Source organism: Phyllobates terribilis, unplaced genomic scaffold, assembly GCF_046119375.1.
Source record: "Phyllobates terribilis strain yellow unplaced genomic scaffold, ASM4611937v1 Scaffold_11__3_contigs__length_659146591, whole genome shotgun sequence".
Lineage (NCBI taxonomy): Eukaryota > Metazoa > Chordata > Amphibia > Anura > Dendrobatidae > Phyllobates > Phyllobates terribilis.
Genome location: NW_027362771.1, coordinates 321,694,152 through 321,716,947, shown reverse-complemented (window position 1 = coordinate 321,716,947; position 22,796 = coordinate 321,694,152). Strand labels below are relative to the sequence as shown.

General features: G+C 42.9%; 1 protein-coding gene across 1 annotated transcript in view; it reads right to left on the bottom strand.

The window, feature by feature from the left end:
• Positions 1-15,568, bottom strand: part of NCAPH2 (non-SMC condensin II complex subunit H2) — a 66,086-nt gene extending 50,518 nt beyond the window's left edge. Inside the window, exons 1-5 of the mRNA XM_073652595.1 lie at positions 15,406-15,568; positions 14,969-15,091; positions 13,419-13,520; positions 9,492-9,547; positions 9,047-9,128 (exon numbers count right to left, since the gene is read on the bottom strand). Of these exons, the coding sequence (XP_073508696.1) occupies positions 9,047-9,128; positions 9,492-9,547; positions 13,419-13,520; positions 14,969-15,076 (348 nt within the window). The 5' untranslated portion in view covers positions 15,077-15,091; positions 15,406-15,568. The remainder of the gene's footprint in view (positions 1-9,046; positions 9,129-9,491; positions 9,548-13,418; positions 13,521-14,968; positions 15,092-15,405) is intronic.
• Positions 15,569-22,796: the final 7,228 nt, after the last annotated feature.

Below are 22,796 nucleotides of genomic sequence, written 5' to 3'. Positions count from 1 at the left end.
AGAGCCTTCATTGGGGCATTGGGGGACGCAGCACCTTCCCATGTTTTACAGCTGGACTAACTGTTGTTAAAGGGAACCTGTCAGCAGGATTTTGCTAAGTAAACAGTCTTGTGGTTCTTGTGTAATCAGTGTTTGCAGTTGAGTTAATGACATGCCTGTGCTCCGGGGAGGGACTGTAGGCAGGGTCTTACCTTTGTGCTCCAGGCCAGATCAGCAAGAAAAGACCTGCTTACATTGGGTAACATTATATCACCCAGTCTTTTTGATAGACGGACCAGCGGCAGTACATGGCTTAATAAACCTGGATTCTTTTAATGTGGGGGGTTGAGGTGTAGGACATGCAGATATTCAATCGCAGCACAAGAACCACAAGAGTGATTTCTTCGCCTCAGGTATCATATAAATCAGTGCAGCAGTCTCATCAGGACACTGTATGTAGTTTACTTAAAATCCTGCTGATAGGTTAGCTTTAAATGTTAGTTTGGAGTTGTGTATCTCTTTTAAAATGGTGCTTCTCCTACTGCTTGTACACTGATTAACTTGTTGCCAGTCGGTGGGGTATACACTGATGGGGAGGAGCCAACTTTTTTTCTTCATAGTGTCAGCCTCCTAGTGGCAGCAGCATACACCCCATAGTTTCCTGTGTCCCCCAATGAAGGCTCCAAGAAACAGATTTTACGGTGTGTAACCAAAAATTCTGTTTTTCTTCAATAATGGAACATAACTTTCCTCTGTGCATTGAGACCATGTGGATGACCGGTCCCGAGGCAAAACATCCAGAACGCATCTCTGATGAGAAGTCAAACCCCCTGAGATCTCCTCCCCTTGCAGATTTCATCACTCTTTAGATTCAGAGGACCCTTAATGCTGATCCCCAAAATAGTAGACAACGTCTGATATTCATATAGCATAGGTAGGTGCTGTAATGTAATTATTTTTATTTGTTCAAACGGAGAAAAGAATTATATTACAGCACATACCTATGCTATATGAAGATCAAATATTGTCTACTATTTTGGGTTCAGGATGTCGTATTGTTACCAAGAGATGGGCTACATTAGGTAACATTATATCACCCAGTCTTTTTGATAGACGGAATAGCGGTAGTACACGCAGGCAGGGCCGACTCCAGGTTTTTGTGTGCCCTGGGCGAAAGAGTCTCAGTGGGCCCCTTTAACACATACCACGATTCGTGTGTGTGTGTGTGTATATATGTCTGTCTGTCTGTCTGTCTATCTTTCTCTGCGGTATCTGTCCATCATGAATCGTGGTATGTGTTAAAGGGGCCCACTGAGACTCTTCGCCCAGGGCCCACATACATACATAGTAGAATGCCGAAGATTTCACAGGCGAATTCTCTCAACGCACAGTGCAGACCGAACAGTATAGTCCTCCATACAGTATTATGGGCCCCATATATTGCTCCATGCACAATACTGGTCCCCATATAACGCTCCATGCAGAATACTGGTCCCCATATAACGCTCCATACAGGATACTGGTCCCCATATAACGCTCCATACAGGATACTGGTCCCCATATAACGCTCCATACAGGATACTGGTCCCCATATAACGCTTCATACAGGATACTGGTCCCCCACATAATGCCCCATGTCACCCCCTCCTTTATAATGCTCCATGCAGGATGTCACCTCTCCCCACCCCACATAATGCCCCATGCAGGATGTCACCTCTCCCCCCCCCCCCATATAATGCCCCATGCAGGATGTCACCTCTCCCCCCCCCCCCATATAATGCCCCATGCAGGATGTCACCTCTCCCCTCACCAATATAATGCCCCATGCAGGATCACCTCTTCCCCCCCCCCCCCCCCATATAGTGCCCCATGCAGGATGTCACCTCTCCCCCCCCCCCCCTATATAATGCCCCATGAAGGATGTCACCGCTTCCCCCCCCCCTCCTCCATGTAATGCCTCCAAACACTTCATAAATTGCCATGAAAGACTGACATCAGCATTAAGGGTTCTCGGAATCAAAAGGGTGATGAAATCAGTAAGGGGAGGTGATCTCGGGAGACGACTTCTCACCAGAGGCGTTCTGGATGTTTTGCCTCGGGATCTGTCATCCGCATGGTCTCAATGCACAGAGGAAAGTTATGTTCCATTATTGAAGAAAAACAAGGATTTGAACTCATTGTTCTGGTGGTGTTGCCATTGTGTGGTTTATAGTTTTATATTAATAATTGTGTGAAAATTCATGAGTTTTAGAGATAGGGGAGGAGTTGGTTTTCAAATTAACATATGTGTTTTGGATCCATCATGTGATCGGGGGAAATGATGCTTCTTGGATGTACCGTAATCATGTTTAAATGAGGAAAGTCATTTTTTATGTAGCTTGACAAAGAACGCTGAGCGTTTGAAACGTATTGCAATTTTTGTATGAATTTTGTGGAGTTATGAACTTTTTAAAGATGAAAAACTATTTCTAGAGAGCTAGATTCTCTCTTTTCCTGTGATTTCCATACATTTATTCATTGGTAATTATCTTACTTGCACATCAGATCATATTATTTACCTTTTACAATGTCCATGTAATTTACTTTACGTTTAGGAGATGACCTTGGATTTTAAGACTCAGATAAACCATCACAGATATACAATTAGGAAGAAGAGGTTAGACCTGCCTGTATCCAAACATTTTGTGGAGAGTGGACATTCTGAGAAAGCATTAAAATTTAGAATTATTGACCATATCCCTCCACTGAGACGTGGAGGAGATAGGGAGCGGTTACTTAAAATTAAAGAATTGGAATGGATCAGGAAGCTTAATACTCTGAAACCATAGTCTAAATGTGGAATTCAAAAATGAATGTTACTCTGTAAATTATGTGGTGTAACTTTGGTTCCATCTTTAGCTCTTCTGATGCTATGGTTGTTTTTTAAGGCAATTCTATTAAACATTTTTTATTTTTTTTATTTTAAGATGGCTGTGAGAAACTTTGTGGGACATGGCTCATCCCTACGTCTTATTTGAAAATATAATATAAAAATTCTCTCTCTCTCTATACACATACCCACATTATATACATATACACACTTCATTATTGTTGTCTAAATTAATTTTATGCCATTGTCAGGAGGAATATGGGATTTTGAGATCATTTTATTGGCGTAGGAAGGGTATTATAAAAGGTATAATACATTTTGATACAGAGCACAAGGTAATATGTTATTGACACGAGTCCTAATGGGTATGGTCGGTTGAGATTTGTGCCCTTACTACATATCTCCTGGCTTGCCTGAAATGGACACAGTTGCAATCCCCAGCTAATGGGGGGTGTTCCCATTCCTTCTTTTGGGTCTGGTCAGCATATCTTAACACCTTAATAATATGCATAGTTCTGTATCAATTCTTTTCTCACTTGTGCTCTGAATTTGTTGAATTGCTTTTGCCCGGCGCTGACTTTGAATTGTTGATACCATATGGTGATGAGTAGCACTGAATGGGCTAATTTCCCTGTTCAACTATGGCTGGGGAGGTTGAGTGTTCCCTTTTGCACCTGCATATATCTCTATTGAGAGCTGTGCGGTATTGACGCTTGCACATTAGAGTGTGCCCTGACCCAAGATGGCGTTGAGAAGATTGATGCACATGGCGCATGCGCAAGGATTCCTAGTTGATGTCCTTCCAGGACCCTTTGATCATGTGCTCCTGCTTGGTAGCGTATCCTGTTCCTCCTGACATGCGCAATAGTTAGCTATGGACGATGAGTTCTGGCATACCTCTAATAATCAAATGTGGGGTGAGTCATTATGCCCAATGAATGTACACAGCTGCTAATAATGAGTAATTATGTATGAATATGAAATATTCTATATTAACTGGATACTTACATACACCTTTTTGCACTGAATCACTATGTCACACATAACTATGCACTTTATTTAATGTATTATGGATATGTGGAATAACGTGGATTTTGAAAATATATTGCAGTTAATTGCTGATGTTGATTTTCTGCCTTTATATATCATGCACTTGCACCTTAACATTGCTTGAGAAAGGTCCCCATCGTTGGACTGAAACATCGCCTCATGGGCACCTGACAAGCGTGCTGTCTTCATGATTTTTTGATATTGAACCTTGTGGAGTTATGAACTTCTTAAAGATGAAATAAAAATCGATTTTATGGAGCTAGAATCTCTCTTTTCCTGTGATTTCCATAAGTGTGACCACACGATTTCCGGGCTTCAGCACGCCGAGAGCTGCTGTGGGTGAGCTTTCTTTCTTATTATCTGTTTATATCAGTGGATTGAGAGAAACCCCACCTACTCCTGTTAACCACTTAAATGCAGCTGCCAATCTCAAAAACCAAATGGAACATCATTCATTGGGCCCATAAGCTCCACCCGTGAAGTTATTGCAGGATGCCACTGAGCTACCTTGGCAGCAGGGAGGGGCCTACTGCCATGACCGTGCTCATATGAAGACCAGCCTGATAGCGTACGGTCCAGGAGGTTCTCAGTGGAATGAGCGGTGACTCAATTGGTGGCACTCTAGAATTTGTCCTATAAGCTTCGAGAATGGCAGAATGAATCCAGCAATCAAAAGTGGTTTAAGGCTGCGTGCCCACTATACGTTTTTCAAGCGTTTTCGCCGTGGAATTTCCGCAGCAAAGACGCGTGGCAATATGTGCCCCATGGTCCTCAATGACAATACGCATGTGCTGTGCACATGCTGCCAAAATTTCCGCTGCGGATTATCATTGCGGAAAAATCCGCAGCAGGTCCATTAATTTAGCGGAAATGCGGCGTAATTGCCGCCATTGACTTGCATTGAATCGCATAATATCCGCATGAGTACATGTACACATACAGATATTAAGCATGTGTTCAATGTGCGGATGGTACCTGGGTCTGGAGAAGAGGAGACTCTCCTCTAGACCCGGGTACCATAGTACCTGTAGTTAAAAAAAGAATTAAAAATCAATATACTCACCTTCTGATGGCCCCCGGTCTCCTGTTGGTGGTCTTTGGCGGCTTGCGGTGGTTTAAAAGGACCTTTTATGTCATTGAAGGTCCTTTTAAACCACAACGAGCCGCCAAAGACACCAACAGGAGACCGGGGGCCATCAGAAGGTGAGTATATTGATTTTTTTTTTAACTATTGATGCTGCATTTGCAGCATCATACCTTGGTCACATTATATAAATCCATGCCTGTTGCATGGATTTACTGTATATAGTGTGACCAAGTTGTCAAGCACTTTTCCAAGTGATGCTAAAAGTGCTTTACAACCCGCATGAGGAAATGCATGCAAAAAAGCTTCTACCCGTCAGGAAAAACGCATGTAAAATCCTCATGCGTTTTTCCTGCCAAGGAGATGCAGAAAAAATCCAGAGCATTTCTGCTTCGTGGGCACTTAGCCTTAGAAAAGACCAGACCACTTTGAGGACCTTATTGGGATAATGGAAAGCATCCAAGTGCCTGAAAGGAGCAGTCACAGACAGGAAGAGCCGCACAGCTCTCACCCTATCCAACTTGTGAAAGTATCTCAATAGTATGAGGGGGAAAAGGGCAGAACAAAAGCAGGATAATTTCCTCATTAAATTGGAAAGAATAGACCAAATTAGGGAAAAAAGGGCACAGGAAGCAAAATCACCTTGTCAAAATGAAGCACAAGAAACGGAGAGCAACATGAAAAACCACCAGCTCGGAGACAAGCTTGATGGAAGTAATAACCAGGAAAACCACTTTGAAAGAAAAAAAATGGAGACATAACACCTAATCGAGAGTCCAATTCAAAGCAAGAGTTTGATTAAAGCAGCGTTCAGGCATCAGGGAAAGGAGGGAGGAGAGGGAAGTGGGGGGAGTGAAACCAAGAATGTACTCAGAGGGAAGGAGAATGGAATGATGAACTGATACCCAGGGCTGTGGAGTCAAAGCCCATTTTTGTGGAGCCTGTATAAAATGGACCAACTCCGACTCCTAAAATACATAATAAATTGGGTACAGCAGTTCAATGCAGCTTGTGGGGAATATTTTTTCATAAGAATTTGGGAAAGTTATGAAATGTCCTATAAATGTCTGTCCTATTCCTGATCTAAGGGTCTAGACTTTTAGCCGAGATGAATCTGTGCTACAGTAAATTTATCACTTAACTATGAGCCATGTATGAGGGAGTCAGAGTCATGGAAATAGTGGAGTCAGAGGCTTGACTTACAGACTCCACAGCTGATACCTGTGGTCTTGGGAGCCCTGGAACAGTCTTCGATCTATGCAACAAGACATACTCTGCTGGGATAGGCGAGCGGAGTCAAAAGGCAAGGACCTTTAGCCCAGACAGGATCATGCGAACCAGAGATTACAACAGGACTATTTCAGCACTGTTGGCTCCATCAATAGTGGGATATTAAAATAACCCATCCTGTTCCATTTCCAAACCTAACTTAACATTAAGCAGAAAAAACTGCAACTAAACCAAGTAGCTTGGTGCCAGTAGGCAGGTGTAATCTGCTGAGAAGGATAAGACTTTCTTAGTCTTAGGCTATGTGCCCATGTTGCGGACCTGACGCATATTTTTTACGCTTCTCCCTGGCGGGAAAATCGCATGCGGATATTACATGCGGTTTTCCCGCCAGGTAGAAGCGTTTGTGAGGCGTCTTTGCATGCATTTCCGCATGCGGGTTATCAAGCACTTCTCCAAGCATCACTTGGAAAAGTGCTTGACAACTTGTTCAGAATGGTAAAAAATTAAAAAATAAACTTTATACTCACCTTCTGATGCATTCTCTGCCCCGTCCGGAGGCTTGAGCGGCTCACGCTGTTGTGTGCAGGACCTGCAGTGACGTCATTAAGTCATGTGGTGGGTCACATAACTCAATGACGTGGCAGGTCCTTCAGACAACAGCGCGACGGAGGGAAAACATCAGAAGATAAGTATAAACTTTATTTTATTCTTTTTTTAACAGGTTCTTTGGTACCCAGGTCTGGATGAGAGTCTCCTCTCATCCAGACTTGGGTACCATCCGCACATTGATTCCGCTGCGCTTCCGCAAAATTAATGAACATGCTGCGGATTTTTGACCGCAGCATATACGCTGCGGAAAAATCCGCAGCATGGGCATTGACATTGTGGAATGCCATTGGGGACCATGGGGTGCGGATATACATGCGTTTTTCAAGCGTTTACGCTGCGGAAATTCCGCAGCATATACGCTTGAAAAACGCTACGTGGGCACACAGCCTTATGGTGTCAGCCTTCTGGTGGAAGTGAACACACCCATGGTGCCCCCTTAATGAAGCAATTAAGATAAGGTAATCTTTTCTCCACACCACAAAAAAATCTGGATTTTTGTACTTACTGTAAAATCCCTCTCGTTGAACATATTGAAGGACACAGGGCTGTGCACTCTGCAGTAGTGTACCGCCCTGCGGAAACCATTCACCAGCAGTCACCCTTTCCCTGTGCCTGCTGCTGCAGTGGAGTACCGGTGGCTGAATAATGGGGAGATGGATGTGACTATGGGTGGCCACTGACTTTATCCAGAAAGACAAAATGGAATGCTATAGTGGGCAATTGTGAAACTGGGCGAAAGGTACAACCTTGAAAATGGAGACCATCCTGCCTAAAACCCTCATACAAAAATGAATGCAGCATGAGGTTTCCATCTGCAAATGAGACATTCTGGCTCAGAAGAGAAACCTTCACTAGTGGAAAAAAAATCTGACCCTCCTGGGTGTTGAAGGTCATGACCATCAATTCCAGTTGCTGAGATGGTGTCAAATATGCCTTCTGTCAGTTAATGATTCAACCGACGAGCTTCAAGGAATCAAAAGATAATTTGGAGACTATACAGAATCTCCTCACTGGACAGAGCAGTTATGAAAAGCTCGTCCAGATACAGGATGATTGCCACCCTCCTCAGGCATGAGGAGTGCCATGGTGAAGACCCTGTAGGCTGCCCCAAGTCCAAAGGGAAGTGCAACAAACTGGAAATAAAGAGAACCAACAGCAAAGCGAAGTAAAAACACCAAGGGAACTCAGCGATCTATATATGAAAACACGCATCCCATGTTTATCATAGAGGACACGTTACCACAGATGGCAAGGATTCCATGTGAAGTGTAATCTCTTGGGTTCTTCAAGTATAGAGTGGGTCTGACCAGAGCACCCTTTTGTGCCAATTGATTGGTACCAGGATAGCTGGAAAATTATGTGTCTGTAACAGGGAGAATGACTCCTTGTAGCTGAAGGTCACATATGGCTTGGAAAAAGGTGAGTGTGCAAGACAAGACCCTGTTTTAATTTGTCTCCCTGCTTCCAATCTTGCAGCCCAGAGATACCACCTCCCTGAGCCTTACATCGTCCACATGAGCCAACCATATCTCCCTGAAGGAGAGAAGACATCCGCCAACCAGAGGTGATACAGGTAGGGGAAATCCTCATGCAATGGAAAACCTAGATGTGGAGGGCTGAGTTAGCGGACTAGGATCTAAGCCAAGTGGAGCGCCAAACATCCATGGGATTAGCTGAAGTGCAGTCTGACAGCTGTGCTGACACAAAATCCTCACAAAAGAACTTTGAGACGTGCAGCAATCGAGAGGTCAAGAAAATCTTCCTGAGGAACCACGGACAATTAACCCTAGTGCAGGCTCTTTGCCCAGGTCATAGAGGCCTTACAGACATAGGACATCAAGGCAAAGTCAATGTCCTTATCCAGTGAGGTATGTGCAAGGTTTTGGAAACCTAAAAGTACTATCTTAGCAATTCATTAGCATATAGAGGATTAGGAGACATGCGACATAAACACACTACCTAGAGCTGTGGCACGCGCTAGCTTCACAAGTTAATAATGGACAAAAGTGGGTGAGTACAATAATAAAATGCTCAGCAGGTTCTCTTTCAGGCATACATTACTTGCAACACCAAAAATGACCTGCGAGATTCCCTTTAACCAAACATACTTATACACGAGGAGTCTACAAAGACTATCTGCATGATCTGTCACACCCTGGTACTTAAAAGAAACTAGCCAATTTGCTTGTATTCAGTACAGCAAGTTGTCCAAGTACAATTCTTACCTCGTCCTCATCATTTTTGTTTGAAAAGTTAGCATCTTTGTCCACTCCATCTTCTCCAACAGAGGCTGGCTGCTTATCCCGCCTAAATAAAACATGACCGTTACATGGAAAAATAAAAACCTGAAACTATAACGGTGTATGGTATATAGAAAATAAAAGCTTTATGAGAGAAAAAAAATGTGCCAAAATGCAGTATCCTGCTTCAGTTTATATCAATTTCATTAAGGGAATTAATCATTAGATTCAGTAAGATTACGTTTACATACATATCCTTCCTGCACGTCAGTACAGATGTGTGTGCTTTATTGAAGTAGCAAAGAATGGGAGTAAATAGTTAGATTCTATAGGCACATTTCTATTTCACCGGTTAAAAAACTAATTTAAACACTGCCTTGCTGTCAATATTACTACACAGTAAGTGTAATGTGAAAACAGTGATACGTACTTCTTATTGGTTATAAAATCCAAAGCTTGATACACCAAAGAGTAAAGATATTCAACCTGTATAAAGGAAATAAAATCAAATAAGACAGTATATAGTTTAGTATTAGAGCTCAGATTGGCCTGGTTTACTGAAAGTATTATTGCGATGCATGAAGGTAGTTCTTAGTGCAACTTTAAATTTAAAAAAAAGTACTTATCACTTTATTACAAACTGAAGTCCACCTTTATAATACTTTATTTTTTAAACATAACTGCATAATGAACAGCTATGGGGAAATAAAAACTATATAAGGGCATTTATTAGATCCCAGTGTATCCGATGAGTTTTTGAAGCAGAAAACGTTTCAGGAAAACTAGTGCTTTTCTAGAGTCTTTTTTTTTTTTAATTTTGATATATTTCATATTTTTTATTCATTTTTCCAGCATGTTTTTTTTTTCCTTAATATAAAATATTAAGTGGCTCCAAAACCACTTGATAATGGTAAGGTAATCGCTTTGCAGTTTTGGAAGCTTGAACCAGTTAAAAAAAAAAAAAAAAAGATTGAAAAGACTGAATTTTGCACAGCAAGTCGTTTTTACAGTGGGGAAAAAAAATATTTAGTCAGCCACCAATTGTGGCCTGTAAATTGACATTATAGGTAGACCTCAACTATGAGACACAAAATGAGAAAACAAATCCTGAATATCACATTGTCTGATTTGGAAAGGATTTTTTTTCAAATTTTGGTGGAAAATAAGTATTTGGTCAATTACAAACAAGCACGATTTCTGGCTCTCACAGACCTGTAACTTCTTCTTTAAGAGGCTCCTCTGTCCTCCACTCATTACCTGTAGTACTGGCACCTGTTTGAACTTGTTATCAGTATAAAAGACATCTGTCTGCAACCTCAAACAGTCACACTCCAAACTCCACTATGGCGAAGACCAAAGAGCTGTTGAAGGACACCAGAAACAAAATTGTAGCCCTGCACCAGGCTGGGAAGACTGAATCTGCAATAGGCAAGCAGCTTGGTGTGAAGAAATCAACTGTGGGAGCAATAATTAGAAAATGGAAGACAGACAAGACCACTGATAATCTCCCTCGATCTGCGGCTCCACATAAGATCTCACCCCGTGGGGTCAAAATGATCTCACGAACGGTGAGTAAAAATCCCAGTACAACACAGGGGGACCTACTGAATGGCCTGCAAAGAGCTGGCACCAACGTTACACAAGCTACCATCAGTAACACACTACGCCGCCAGGGACTAAGATCCTGCAGTGCCAGAAATGTCCCCCTGCTTAAGCCAATGCATGTCTGGGCCCGTCTGAAGTTTGCTAGAGAGCATTTGGATGATCCAGAAGAGTATTGAGAGAATGTCATATGGTCAGATGAAACCAAAGTAGTACTGTTTGGTAGAAACAACTAGTCGTGTTTGGAGGAGAAAGAATGCTGAGTTGCATCCAAAGAACACCATACCTACTGTGAAGCATGGGGGTGTCAACATCATGCTTTGGGGCTATTTCTCTGCCAAGGGACCAGGACAACTGATCTGTGTACATGAAAGAATGAATGGGACCATGTATTGTGAGATTTTGAACGCAAGCCTCCTTCCATCAGCAAGGGCATTGAAGATGAAAAGTGGCTGGGTCTTTCAGCATGACAATGATCCCAAGCACACCGCCAGGGCAACGAAGGAGTGGCTTCGTAAGAAGCATTTCAAGGTCCTGGAGTGGCCTAGCCTGTGTCCAGATCTAAACCATATAGAAAACCTTTGGAGGGAGTTGAAAAGTCCGTGTTGCCAAGCGACAGCCCCAAAACATCACTGCTCTAGAGGAGATCGCATGGAGAAATGGGCCAACATACCAGCAACAGTGTGTGCCAACCTTGTGAAGACTTAGGCTTCGTGCCCACGATGCAGATTTAATACGTTTCCGCGGCAACATTTCCGCCGCGAAAACACATTAAAAACGCTTGTTGTCAAGTTGTCTGCTATGTTTCCCAAGGCTAATCCGCATGTGCTGTGCACATGCTGCGGAAATTTCCGCTGCGGATTATCATTGCCGAAAAATCCGCAGCACAACCATTAATTATGCGGAATCGCCGCCATTGACTTGCATTGGACCGCATAACATCCGCATGACTACACGTACACATGCGGATATTATGCGATTCAATGCGCGGATGGTACCCGGGTGTGGAGAAGAGGAGACTCTCCTCCAGACCCGGGTACCATAGTACCTGTAGTTAAAGAATTAAAATGAAAAAAAAAAAAAAAAAAAAAAAACATATTTACCTTCTGATGGCCCCCTGTCTGCTCCCGGCAGCGCTGCTGGCTCTTTGGCTGCTCGCGGTGGTGTAAAAGGACCTTCCATGACGTCATTTAGTCATGTGACAGGTCACGCGACCGCTGACGTTGGCGGTCGCGTGACCTGTCACATGAGTAAATGACATCATGGAAGGTCCTTTTTAGAGCACCGCGAGCCGCAAAGACACCAGACACACCGTAGAGGAGACCGGGGGCCATCGGAAGGTGAATATAATGTTTGTTTTGTTTTTTTTTTGCTGTATTTTTTTTACTATTGATGCTGCATTTGAAATACAAGTCCCATAGGCATATTGAGATACAAATAATTAGATCATCATAGATCATTAATGCATGTAAACATTTTTACAAATAACCAGGACAAGCAAAATCGCAACAAGCTAAAACCCTGAAGTAGGGAAAACACATGCAACATGCAATTATAGAAGGTATTATATTACGACTGATAAGACAGATTGTATACATGTCAAGATTCCACCTATGTCACACATGTGTAAATGAGAGTATGTCAGATAACCCACCATCAAATAATTCAATAAAAAGAAACCTTACCCATGTGGCAGGTGAAGCCCACCCCCCCAGGGAATGCACAAGCATAAAGTGTAGAGCCCATGGTTGCATGGATTTATATAGTGTGACCAAGTTGTCAAGCACTTTCCAAGTGATGCTAAAAATCGCCTGGAAAGCACTTGTCAACCTGCATGCGAAATCGCATGTTAAAAACGCTTCACAAACGCTTCTACCTGGCAGAAAAAACGCATGTACAATCCGCATGCATTTTTTCTGCCAGGGAGATGCAGAAACGCTCAGGAAAAATCCAGAGCATTTCCGCATCGTGAGCACACAGCCATACAGAAAACGTTTGACCTCTGTCATTGCCAACAAAGGATATATAACAAAGTATTGAGATGAACTTTTGTAATTGACCAAATACTTATTTTCCATCAAAATTTAAAAAAAAAGTCTTTCCAAATCAGACAATGTGGTTTTCAGGATTTGTTTTCTCATTTTGTCTCTCATAGTGGAGGTCTACCTATGATGTCAATTACAGGCCAAAATTTGTGGCTGACTAAATACTTTTTTCCCCCACTGTACATGGTTATGTTTATGTGCACTCATTTTGCCTTTTAAGCATTATTTCAAGCAGATTCCATGCAGAATTCATTTTTTTCACCCAAAAAAAAATCAAAAAAAAAAAATCAAAAAGCAACTGAGCTGAGCCATGATGCAAGAAAGAACATATATCTTGCAGGCTATACTGCAAAGTTATATCTATTGTTACTCAACTCTTATGCCTTTGTGATCCAACAACTATGCTCTCATTAATTCCTAGTCTTGTTCGCATCTGGACAGCATGTGGCCTCTGCCTTACTACTGTCATTTGGATTCATTATGCCAATAGTACAAGTGACTGCTGCAGCCATAGACTGGCAGCAATGGTCACATTCTGACCACTTGTGATCAAATATAGGGAAGACCAAAGGAGCATTGGCACTGGATTGCCAACTGTAATAAGAGGAGAGTATATCCTTTATCATTTGCAGCAGGCTTTAATATTTTTTATAAAGGTTGGATTAGCCTTTTTAGTACAGGATGATGCTTAAAAAAGTAGACAAACTTACTTTTTTACTATAAATACATGCTGATCCTTGAATTAGGAGGGCAGCTTCTGCAAAGTTCATGGTGGTTTTACCTCCATCAAAAGATATGCAAATCTGATCCAACTATAGAAATATAAATTAAATGCATTATTTTAAGGCTTCACCTTAAATCCATAGAAAATACTGTAATTAAAAGAAAAGTGTTATAAAATAAACTAAATATTTTCATTATATTTCTGTAGAAAGCAGAGCAAAATACAGATCATTATACTAAAATGCACATTTGCTTTCTATTCAAGGTGCTCACCACACACCTAGATAAATTGCTTGAGGGGGGTCTAGTTTCCAAGATGAGGTCACTTGTAAAGGGGTTTCCACTATTTAGGCATATCAGGGGCTCTCCAAACGCATCATGGCGTCCAGTCTCAATTCCAGCCAACAAGTCAAGTTCAAAAAGTTAAACTGTGCTCCTTCCACTACTAGGTCAACCCCTAATTCCCCATGTTTGTCCCTAATAAAAGAAAAACACTTACTCACCTTCTGAGCCGGCGTCGTTCTAGCGGTGATGGCACTCACGTTACGGGAGGCCAATCAGCACTGGAGTCACTGTCCCCGCCTTTGGATGTATACATAATCAAGAGAAGGTGATAAAGCTACCCGCAGCCCTAACTTTCCCTTGATTACTTATACGTTTGAGGCGAGGACAGTGACGCCAGTGCTGATTAGGCGCAGAGCTTGCATGACTAACACCCTCACATGAGCCCTGTGAACGCGAGTGCTAACACTGCGCCGGAGGTGTGTATAAAGGTTTTTGGGTTTTTTTTGCTTTTTTTAAGGGGGCGAACATGAGGAATGAGAAGGGGTTGTCCTAGTAGTGGACAACCCCTTTAAGAGCTGACTGTGGAACCAGCAACTAGCCCAGAAAGCAAGTCCCTGGCGGCTTCTCACTGTCCCGCTCACCTATATTTTGCCAGGCCTCTGTCTACATCAATTTTAATTCGATCATAAGATTAGCCAATCTAATAAAAGTGATAGGAACATGACATATACACATCCATTTCTCAGCCAAAAACAAAACGTACATCATGTCTGGATGCACCATTACTGTAAAGTTACGTATCATTTTCGCCCCTATATAGACTCCATGTGTATGGCCAAACCATCACATGACCAAGGCCTTCATGGTTGTGGCTGACATCTTAAAAGGATTTTGCAGCACTTTGAAAAAAGCAAGATATAGTCATAAAATATAGAAGTGTTACTTATCCCTGAATCATTTGTTGCTCTGGTGATCTCTATGGGAAATGGTAGCTGATGATCTCACCCTACAGTCAATCAGTGGCCAGATGATCACTTCATCCCAGCAGAGGAGCATTTATTTTAAGTAGTCATTATAGATGAGCCAGGCCATGTAATACATGGATGAGTCGCATAGGCGGAAACTTTTTCATGATTACAGAGGGGAGGTGTGATCGGCGACCCTCTACGGGGGTCTATATACCCTAATAAGTGGTTAGAATGGTTATAACAGGAAGACAATTAAACTCTAGATCCAGATGACAGCGCTTTACCTCTTCCAAGTACTCGCCCAGCTGAGCGGCCACGTCCACATCCCAGTTCTTGGTCAAGTCCCTGATCGGCTGCAGCAGGTGGATATACTTGGACTCCACGTCCTCCATCTTGTCTGCTCACACCTAGATAGAGTCCAGTACACAGAGGAGGAATAATGGTGATTGAGAGTGAGTCAGCACACAATTACCGAGGCATGGGGAGTACTGAGGGAACTGGAGGAAGCTAGTATCTAGCAGGCATCCGCCCTGACAGCAGCTTGTGGGTCTCCATGTGCTGTCGCACTACAAGTGCCAGCATGCCATGTTATGCCTCGTAGTGAAGCTGTCCCTTTATACCAGCTCCATAGTATAAGCCGTTGTAGACCGCCATGCTGACAATTAGCTCAGCTAATACCTAGTAAATACATCAGCCGCTGCGACCTGTCCGGAAGACTCACCTCTGCGTGTCCGCCTATGAGCAATACAGCAGGCAGAGTAACGAGCTCCGCCACTCTCTACCGACACGTAAAACCGTTCCCTTTCGACTTCAGCACGCCATTTTTGTTTTTCGCGCCTACCCAGTACAGACACGCACTTCCGGACGCTTCGAATTGCACCTATCAGGCCAGGAGCACTGGGAGTAGCAAGATGGCTTCCAACAACTTTGGGTGTAGAAACTGTAGACGGTGCCGACGTCATGTTCACGTGACACACGAATTGCACCAATCAGATCAGAAGCACTGCGAGTATAACCAAAACTTTAAGATACCATTGGGTACGGCAGATGGGGGCTGACGTCATGTTCACGTGACACACGATTTGCACCAATAAGAACAGGAGTACTGGGAGTAGAAAGATGGCTGCCAATAACTGAGTGTAAGTACTGTAGATGGCGCTGACGGCTTGCTCACGTGACACACGAATTGCACCAATCAGACCTGGAGCACTGGGAGTACAACTATACCTTTGGGTGTAGGTACAGTAGATGACGCTGACGTCATGTGCACGTGACAAAGAATTGCACCAATCAGCACAGGAGTACAAAGATGGTTTCCAAATAACGTTGGGTGTAGGTATAGTAGATGGCCTGACGTCATGTGCACGTGATACAGGAATGACTGTTATAGGTCAGAATGGGGTTATCTGCTATACTCACACATTGCCATAGGCAAATGAAGATCTCTCATTAAAGACCTTAATCATAACTTTTATTTTTATCATTCAACAGAAATCAATATCTTTAAAAACACATAGTGCTATGGAAGAGTACAAATAATCAAGTAATTCCTGTTGGTCAGTATATAAAGTGCTAGTGCTTTCTAGACAGGAATATAAACTCAGTACATATGAAAGAGAGGGGCAGGGCACTGCTATTCCTCTATATCACTGTGTTCTCAGTTCCTATCATCCACCAACTTCACAGGAATTGCAGCAATTAGCCTAGGAGCACTGAGAGTAGAAAGATGGCTTCCACCTAACTCTGGGGGTATGTACAATAGACGTTGTGTTCGCGTAACTCAGACATTGCCCAGCATGGGCAATTCCACATGTGGAATTATATACTTAACAAAAAAGTGTGAAACAACTGAAAATATGTCTTATATTCTAGGTTCTTCAAAGTAGCCACCTTTTGCTTTGTTGACTGCTTTGCACACTCTTGGCATTCTCTTGATGAGCTTCAAGAGGTAGTCACCGGAAATGGTTTTCACTTCACAGGTGTGCCCTGTCAGGTTTAATAAGTGGGATTTCTTCCCTTATAAATGGGGCTGGGACTATCAGTTGTGTTGTGCAGAAGTCTGGGGGACACACAGCTGATAGTTCTGAATAGACTGTTAGAATTTGTATTATGGCAAGAAAAAAGCAGCTAAGTAAAGAAAAACGAGTGGCCTTCATTACTTTAAAGAAATGAAGGTCAGTCAGTGCGAAAAATTGGGAAAACTTTGAAAGTGTCCCCAAGTGCAGTTGTAAAAACCATCAAGCGCTACAAAGAAACTGGCTCACATGAGGACCGCCCCAGGAAAGGAAGACCAAGAGTCACCTCTACTTCTGAGGATAAGTTTATCCGAGTCACCAGCCTCAGAAATCGCAGGTTAACAGCAGCTCAGATTAGAGACCAGGTCAATGCCACACAGAGTTCTAGCAGCAGACACATCTCTTCAACAACTGTTAAGAGGAGACTTTGTGCAGCAGGCCTTCATGGTAACATAGCTGCTGGGAAACCACTGCTAAGGACAGGCAACAAGCAGAAGAGACTTGTTTGGGCTAAAGAACACAAGGAATGGACATTAGACCAGTGGAAATCTGTGCTTTGGTCTGATGAGTCCAAATTTGAGATCTTTGGTTCCAACCACCGTGTCTTTGTGCAACGCAGAAAAGGTGAACGGATGGACTCTACATGCCTGGTTCCCACCGTGAAACATGGAGGAGGAGGTGTGATGGTGTGGGGGTGCTTTGCTGGTGACACTGTTGGGGATTTATTCAAAATTGAAGGCATACTGAACCAGCATGGCTACCACAGCATCTTGCAGCGGCATGCTATTCCATCCATTTTGCGTTTAGTTGGACCATCATTTATTTTTCAACAGGACAATGACCCCAAACACACCTCCAGGCTGTGTAAGGGCTATTTGACCAAGAAGGAGAATGATGGGGTGCTACGCCAGATGACCTGGCCTCCACAGTCACCAGACCTGAACCCAATCGAGATGGTTTGGGGTGAGCTGGACCGCAGAGTGAAGGCAAAAGGGCCAACAAGTGCTAAGCATCTCTGGGAACTCCTTCAAAATTGTTGGAAGACCATTTCCAGTGACTACCTCTTGAAGCTCATCAAGAGAATGCCCAGAGTGTGCAAAGCAGTCATCAAAGCAAAAGGTGGCTACTTTGAAGAACCTAGAATATAAGACATATTTTCAGTTGTTTCACACTTTTTTGTTAAGTATATAATTCCACATGTGTTAATTCATAGTTTTGATGCCTTCAGTGTGAATGTACAATTTTCATAGTCATGAAAATACAGAAAAATCTTTAAATGAGGTGTGTCCAAACGTTTGGTCTGTACTGTAGATTGTGAGCCCCAATGTAATTATAATGTCTGTAAAGCGCTGTGGTATTAATAGTGCTGTATAAATGCGTAAAATAAATAAAAGCAATTTTATATCTAATGTTTATAGCATTTTTGATTGATAGGCTATCAATAGTCCTGGACCCCCACTGATCAGTACCGCAGCTCTACTCTGCTCAGCCGCAGTTGTCTATGTTGATGTGCCCGAATATACAATAAAGGGGCCACGACTCTCCAACAAGAGGTGTAGTGTATTTGTTCTGCTCATTGTGGGGTTGCTGGATGCTGGATCTTCACTAATCATAAATTAATGGCCTATTCTGAGAATGGCTATCAATCAAAATTCTCTGGAAGTCCATATAAAAGGGATCAGTATATCTATGTCATCACTTTGTGATTGGTGGATGTCCAACTGAAGGGACCACCATCAATCACCAGAATACTGTACCCATCCTGGCTAAATGCACCAGTCAGTAAAGTTTACTTATTGTGGATGGACAGGTATGTAATACTGAATAAGCTTTGTTTACCATGTATCACTCCATAAAAAAACACTCAAGGCTATTTTTTTTTCATACTTTCTTTACTAACATTGAAACATTTCCACATTCAGTATTTTGGTCTGTGGCCTCACTACTGTTATTTTTCAAAATTCAGCATCCTTGGGGTATGGTGTTTTTACTGGTGTTGTTACCCATATAACTTCAAACACAGCAGAAAACAGCATGCACAAAACATTACAAAATAATACATGCCACAAAAAAACATTTCTAAAAAAATATAATCTTTTAGATTTACAGCCTTTTAAACTACTTGAATGAATGTCTATAAAGGAGCCAATGCCTGTGTTATTAACACTTAGTAGATTTGCTTCAGAAAGTTCTATTACTGACAGTGATATCCTTACGGCCAAGTTCACACGGCCGTGCTAAAACTCAGGCCAGTCACCTCCATAAATTCCAGACGTGACTGCCACTGTGTGCCCGTTCACATGCGCAACGGACCATACTAGTGCATGCTGCAATTTTTTCACACCGGCCATATGAAAACTCACCTTGTGTGCACAGTGTATTGTTGGGTTAGTTTGCTGTCCGTTGAGCAGACAGACAGCGCACTGTCTGCATATACGCTCGCCTGAATTAGTCCTTCATCTAAATGAGGTAATTTCTGCAACAAACTTGTGGATTTTTTGCAAGCTTTGAGATAACATAGCTATACTGCAACAATCTGCTCCATAAAACTCATGTGCAGTCATTGACAAAGTACAGTATGAGACACTAAGCTTCTGCTCTTGTAGCCAAAACTTGAAGTAGCTACAGAAGAAAAATATAAGACGCAAATCACACATTCAGTTTTTTGAGCCAAAGTTAGGAGTGAATTCAAAAAGAGTGGGAAATAGATAAGAACTTATCTCACCAAATGGGGTCCAATCCTGATTTTGCCTATATAAAAAAAACTGCACCTCAAACTGCATCAAAACCCACATGTGTTTTGAAAGAGAATACTTATGTCCCTATTCATCAAGATCCGTGCTGTTCACTCTGGTCTTAATGAGACGTGCTGGAGTCAGAGGCGCCTGATACATTAAAGAGGTTGTCCACAACTTTTACATTGATGGATTATCATTAGCATAGGTCATCACTGTCTGATCAGCTGGAGTCCAACACCGGGCACCCCATCTTCCCCTATCAGCTGTTACCAGTGGCCACCGCTGGCCAGAAGTACTCAATTGCGGAGCTGGCCATCTACTTGTAGTGCCCCGGGCTTGGTACTGCACATCCGCCTCCTATTCAAATCGATAGGAGGTGGATGTGTAGAACCAAGCCCCGGCCACTACAAGTAGACGGCCAGCTCTGCCGGCCACTGATAACAGCTGATCGGCTGGGGTGCCGGATGTTGGACCCCGGCCGATCAGACATTGATGACCTATCCTAAGTATAGGCCATCAATGTAAAAGTAGTGGACAACCTCTTTAAGAGACGCATACCTCTTTATGAATCAGGCACGACTGACAAGTGGAATCCGCCTCACCAGAAATCTTACTCCAGTCAAGGACTGAAGTAAAATTTCAGGCATAAGTTACACCACAGCTTGTCATGAATTAGACGGGCTGTGACCTCAAATCCTCATTTCACCCCAGCTCTGCATATTTTGGCGAAACTGATCTTGAAAATGCCAAAAGTTGCAACATTTTGCTCAACTGTGCGTTGTGCAAAAAATTCTGCTACTTTTCAAAACGATTTATGGCGGAATTCTGGAGTAATCGCTTTGATGAATTGGGGCCTTTGATTTCCATTCTTTTAGGGTTTATTCAAGTGTTGTTGTCATATCGTGGCTGAATTTTCACTGTACAGTAGTTTGGTATTCTTGATGATTTTTTTGTTGTCTAGCGTGTGCCGCCATATGGTGATTGTATTGTGTAGATATCATTGCTCCTAGGGGAGAATACTTCTGTAATGAGTTGTACAATAAAGATACCACAATTTAAAAAAAATGCTTTGAACTTAAAGAAATCAGAGGAATAAGAAAATCTACACCACAACCTCATAGATTTCTGTGTATGAGCCCTCAGTAGAGTTGCGCAGATGAATTTGCAGGACTCCAGTCCAGGTCAGTAGTCTCTGGCCGCTGAATGGGAGGCTCGCAAATCTCTTACCTTTCAGGATCCACACGCGTTTTTTGATTAGTTGGGCTGGCGCAACTTCATCTGTGCATCACACCACAATGATATTGTGGCTCCAGCCCATTTAGTTAAGAGCTGCATCGGAGATTCCGGAAGGTAAGAGCCCACCATCCAATGGGCAAAGAATACTGACCTGGCGCATGGACTGGAGTCCCGCAAATCGATCCACACCAACTCTAGCCTTCAGACCAATGTATTACTATGATGCTGTTAGTTTGGGTTAGTAAACCTGTAAGGTGTGGCTGAAACCAACCTTTGCAAATACACTGTGCTCTGCGCCTCACCAAAAGCAGAACCATAAGGATGATGAAAACTAAGGGTCAGAGATGAAGTGACGTTGACAGTGGGAGGTAGTTGGCTACTGCTGGAAAGGTGGAGATGGTCCTGGGAGAGCAGAAAAAGAAGCAGCAGGCTGATGGTGAGGAGTCCACTGGAGAGTTGCTCACCATGAAGATTGGCCGGTTGAGTATAAATGTTGAGTACGTTCTTCCCATAAGGTTATGGCCCCACTATCAGAATTTGGTCAGTATTTTTCCTCAGCATTTGTAAGCCAAAACCAGGAGTGGGTGATCAATACAGAATTGGTGACTTGTTTCTATTATTCCTTTTATCTGATTGTTCCTCACCTGGTTTTGGCTCCCACTCCTGAGAAAAAATACTGACCAAATACTAATAGTGGGCCCGTGGCATACAGTAAGGTCCATATATATTTGGACAGAGACAACATTTTTCTAATTTTGGTTCTAGACATTACCACAATGAATTTTAAACAAAACAATTCAGATGCAGTTGAAGTTCTGACTTTCAGCTTTCATTTGAGGGTATCCACATTAAAATTGGATGAAGGGTTTAGCTCTTTAACCCCTTAAGCCCTGAGGGTGGTTAGCTCTCCAAACGCAACATGGCGTCCGCTAACAATTTGAGCCGATTTTCCATTCAATTTGCTAGCGGACACCATGTCGAGTTTGGAGAGCCCCTGTGTGCCCAAACTTTGGAGTTCCCCCACAAGTGACCCCATTTTAGAAACTAGACACCCCAAGGCACCTATCTAGATGCATAGTGAGCACTTGGAACCCCCAGGTGCTTCACAAATTGATTCGTAAAAATGAAAAAGTGAAAAAAAAACACTTTTTCATATTTATGAATCAATTTGTGAAACACCTGGGGGTTCCAAGGGCTCACTATGAATCTAGATAGGTGCCTTGGGGGGTCTAGTTTCCAAAATGGGGTCACTTGTGGGGGAGCTCCAATGTTTGGGCACACAGGGGCTCTCCAAACGCAACATGATGTCCGCTAACAATTTGAGCCGACAATTTGTTAGCGGATACCATGTTGCATTTGGAGAGTCCCTGTGTGCCCAAACATTGGAGCTCCCCCACAAGTGACCCCATTTTGGAAACTAGACCCCCCAAGGCACCTATCTAGATGCATAGTGAGCACTTGGAACCCCCAGGTGTTTCACAAATTGATTCATAAATATGAAAAAGTGTTTTTTTTTCACTTTTTCATTTTTACGAATCAATTTGTGAAGCACCTGGGGGTTCCAAGTGCTCACTATGCATCTAGATAGGTGCCTTGGGGGGTCTAGTTTCCAAAATGGGGTCACTTGTGGGGGAGCTCCAATGTTTGTGCACGCAGTAGCTCTCCAAACGCAACATGGCGTCCGCTAACAATTTGAGCCGATTTTCCATTCAATTCGTTAGCGGACACCATGTCGCGTTTGGAGAGCCCGTGATGTGCCTAAACAGTGGAGCTCCCCCACAAGTGACCCCATTTTGGAAACTATACCCCTCAAGGATTTTATTAAGGTGTATAGTGAACATTTTGAACCCAGAGGTACGACACAGAATTTGTTTACATTAGGTCATCATATTGAATAAGTTGTCATTAGTCTTGAGCGCAAGTGCTCGCTACTTGAGTTTGCATCGGGTACTCAGGTATGCACCATGTACAGCGTGTGCTCGAGTGACATGCTCGAGTCCCTGCTCCGCATGTTTCACGGTTATTAGACACCCAAAAAAAAACATGCGGGGATCGCTCGTGCATGGCAGGCAATCCCCGTAAAGTTTTTTTGGCCGCGAAGCATATGGGGCAGAGACTCGAGC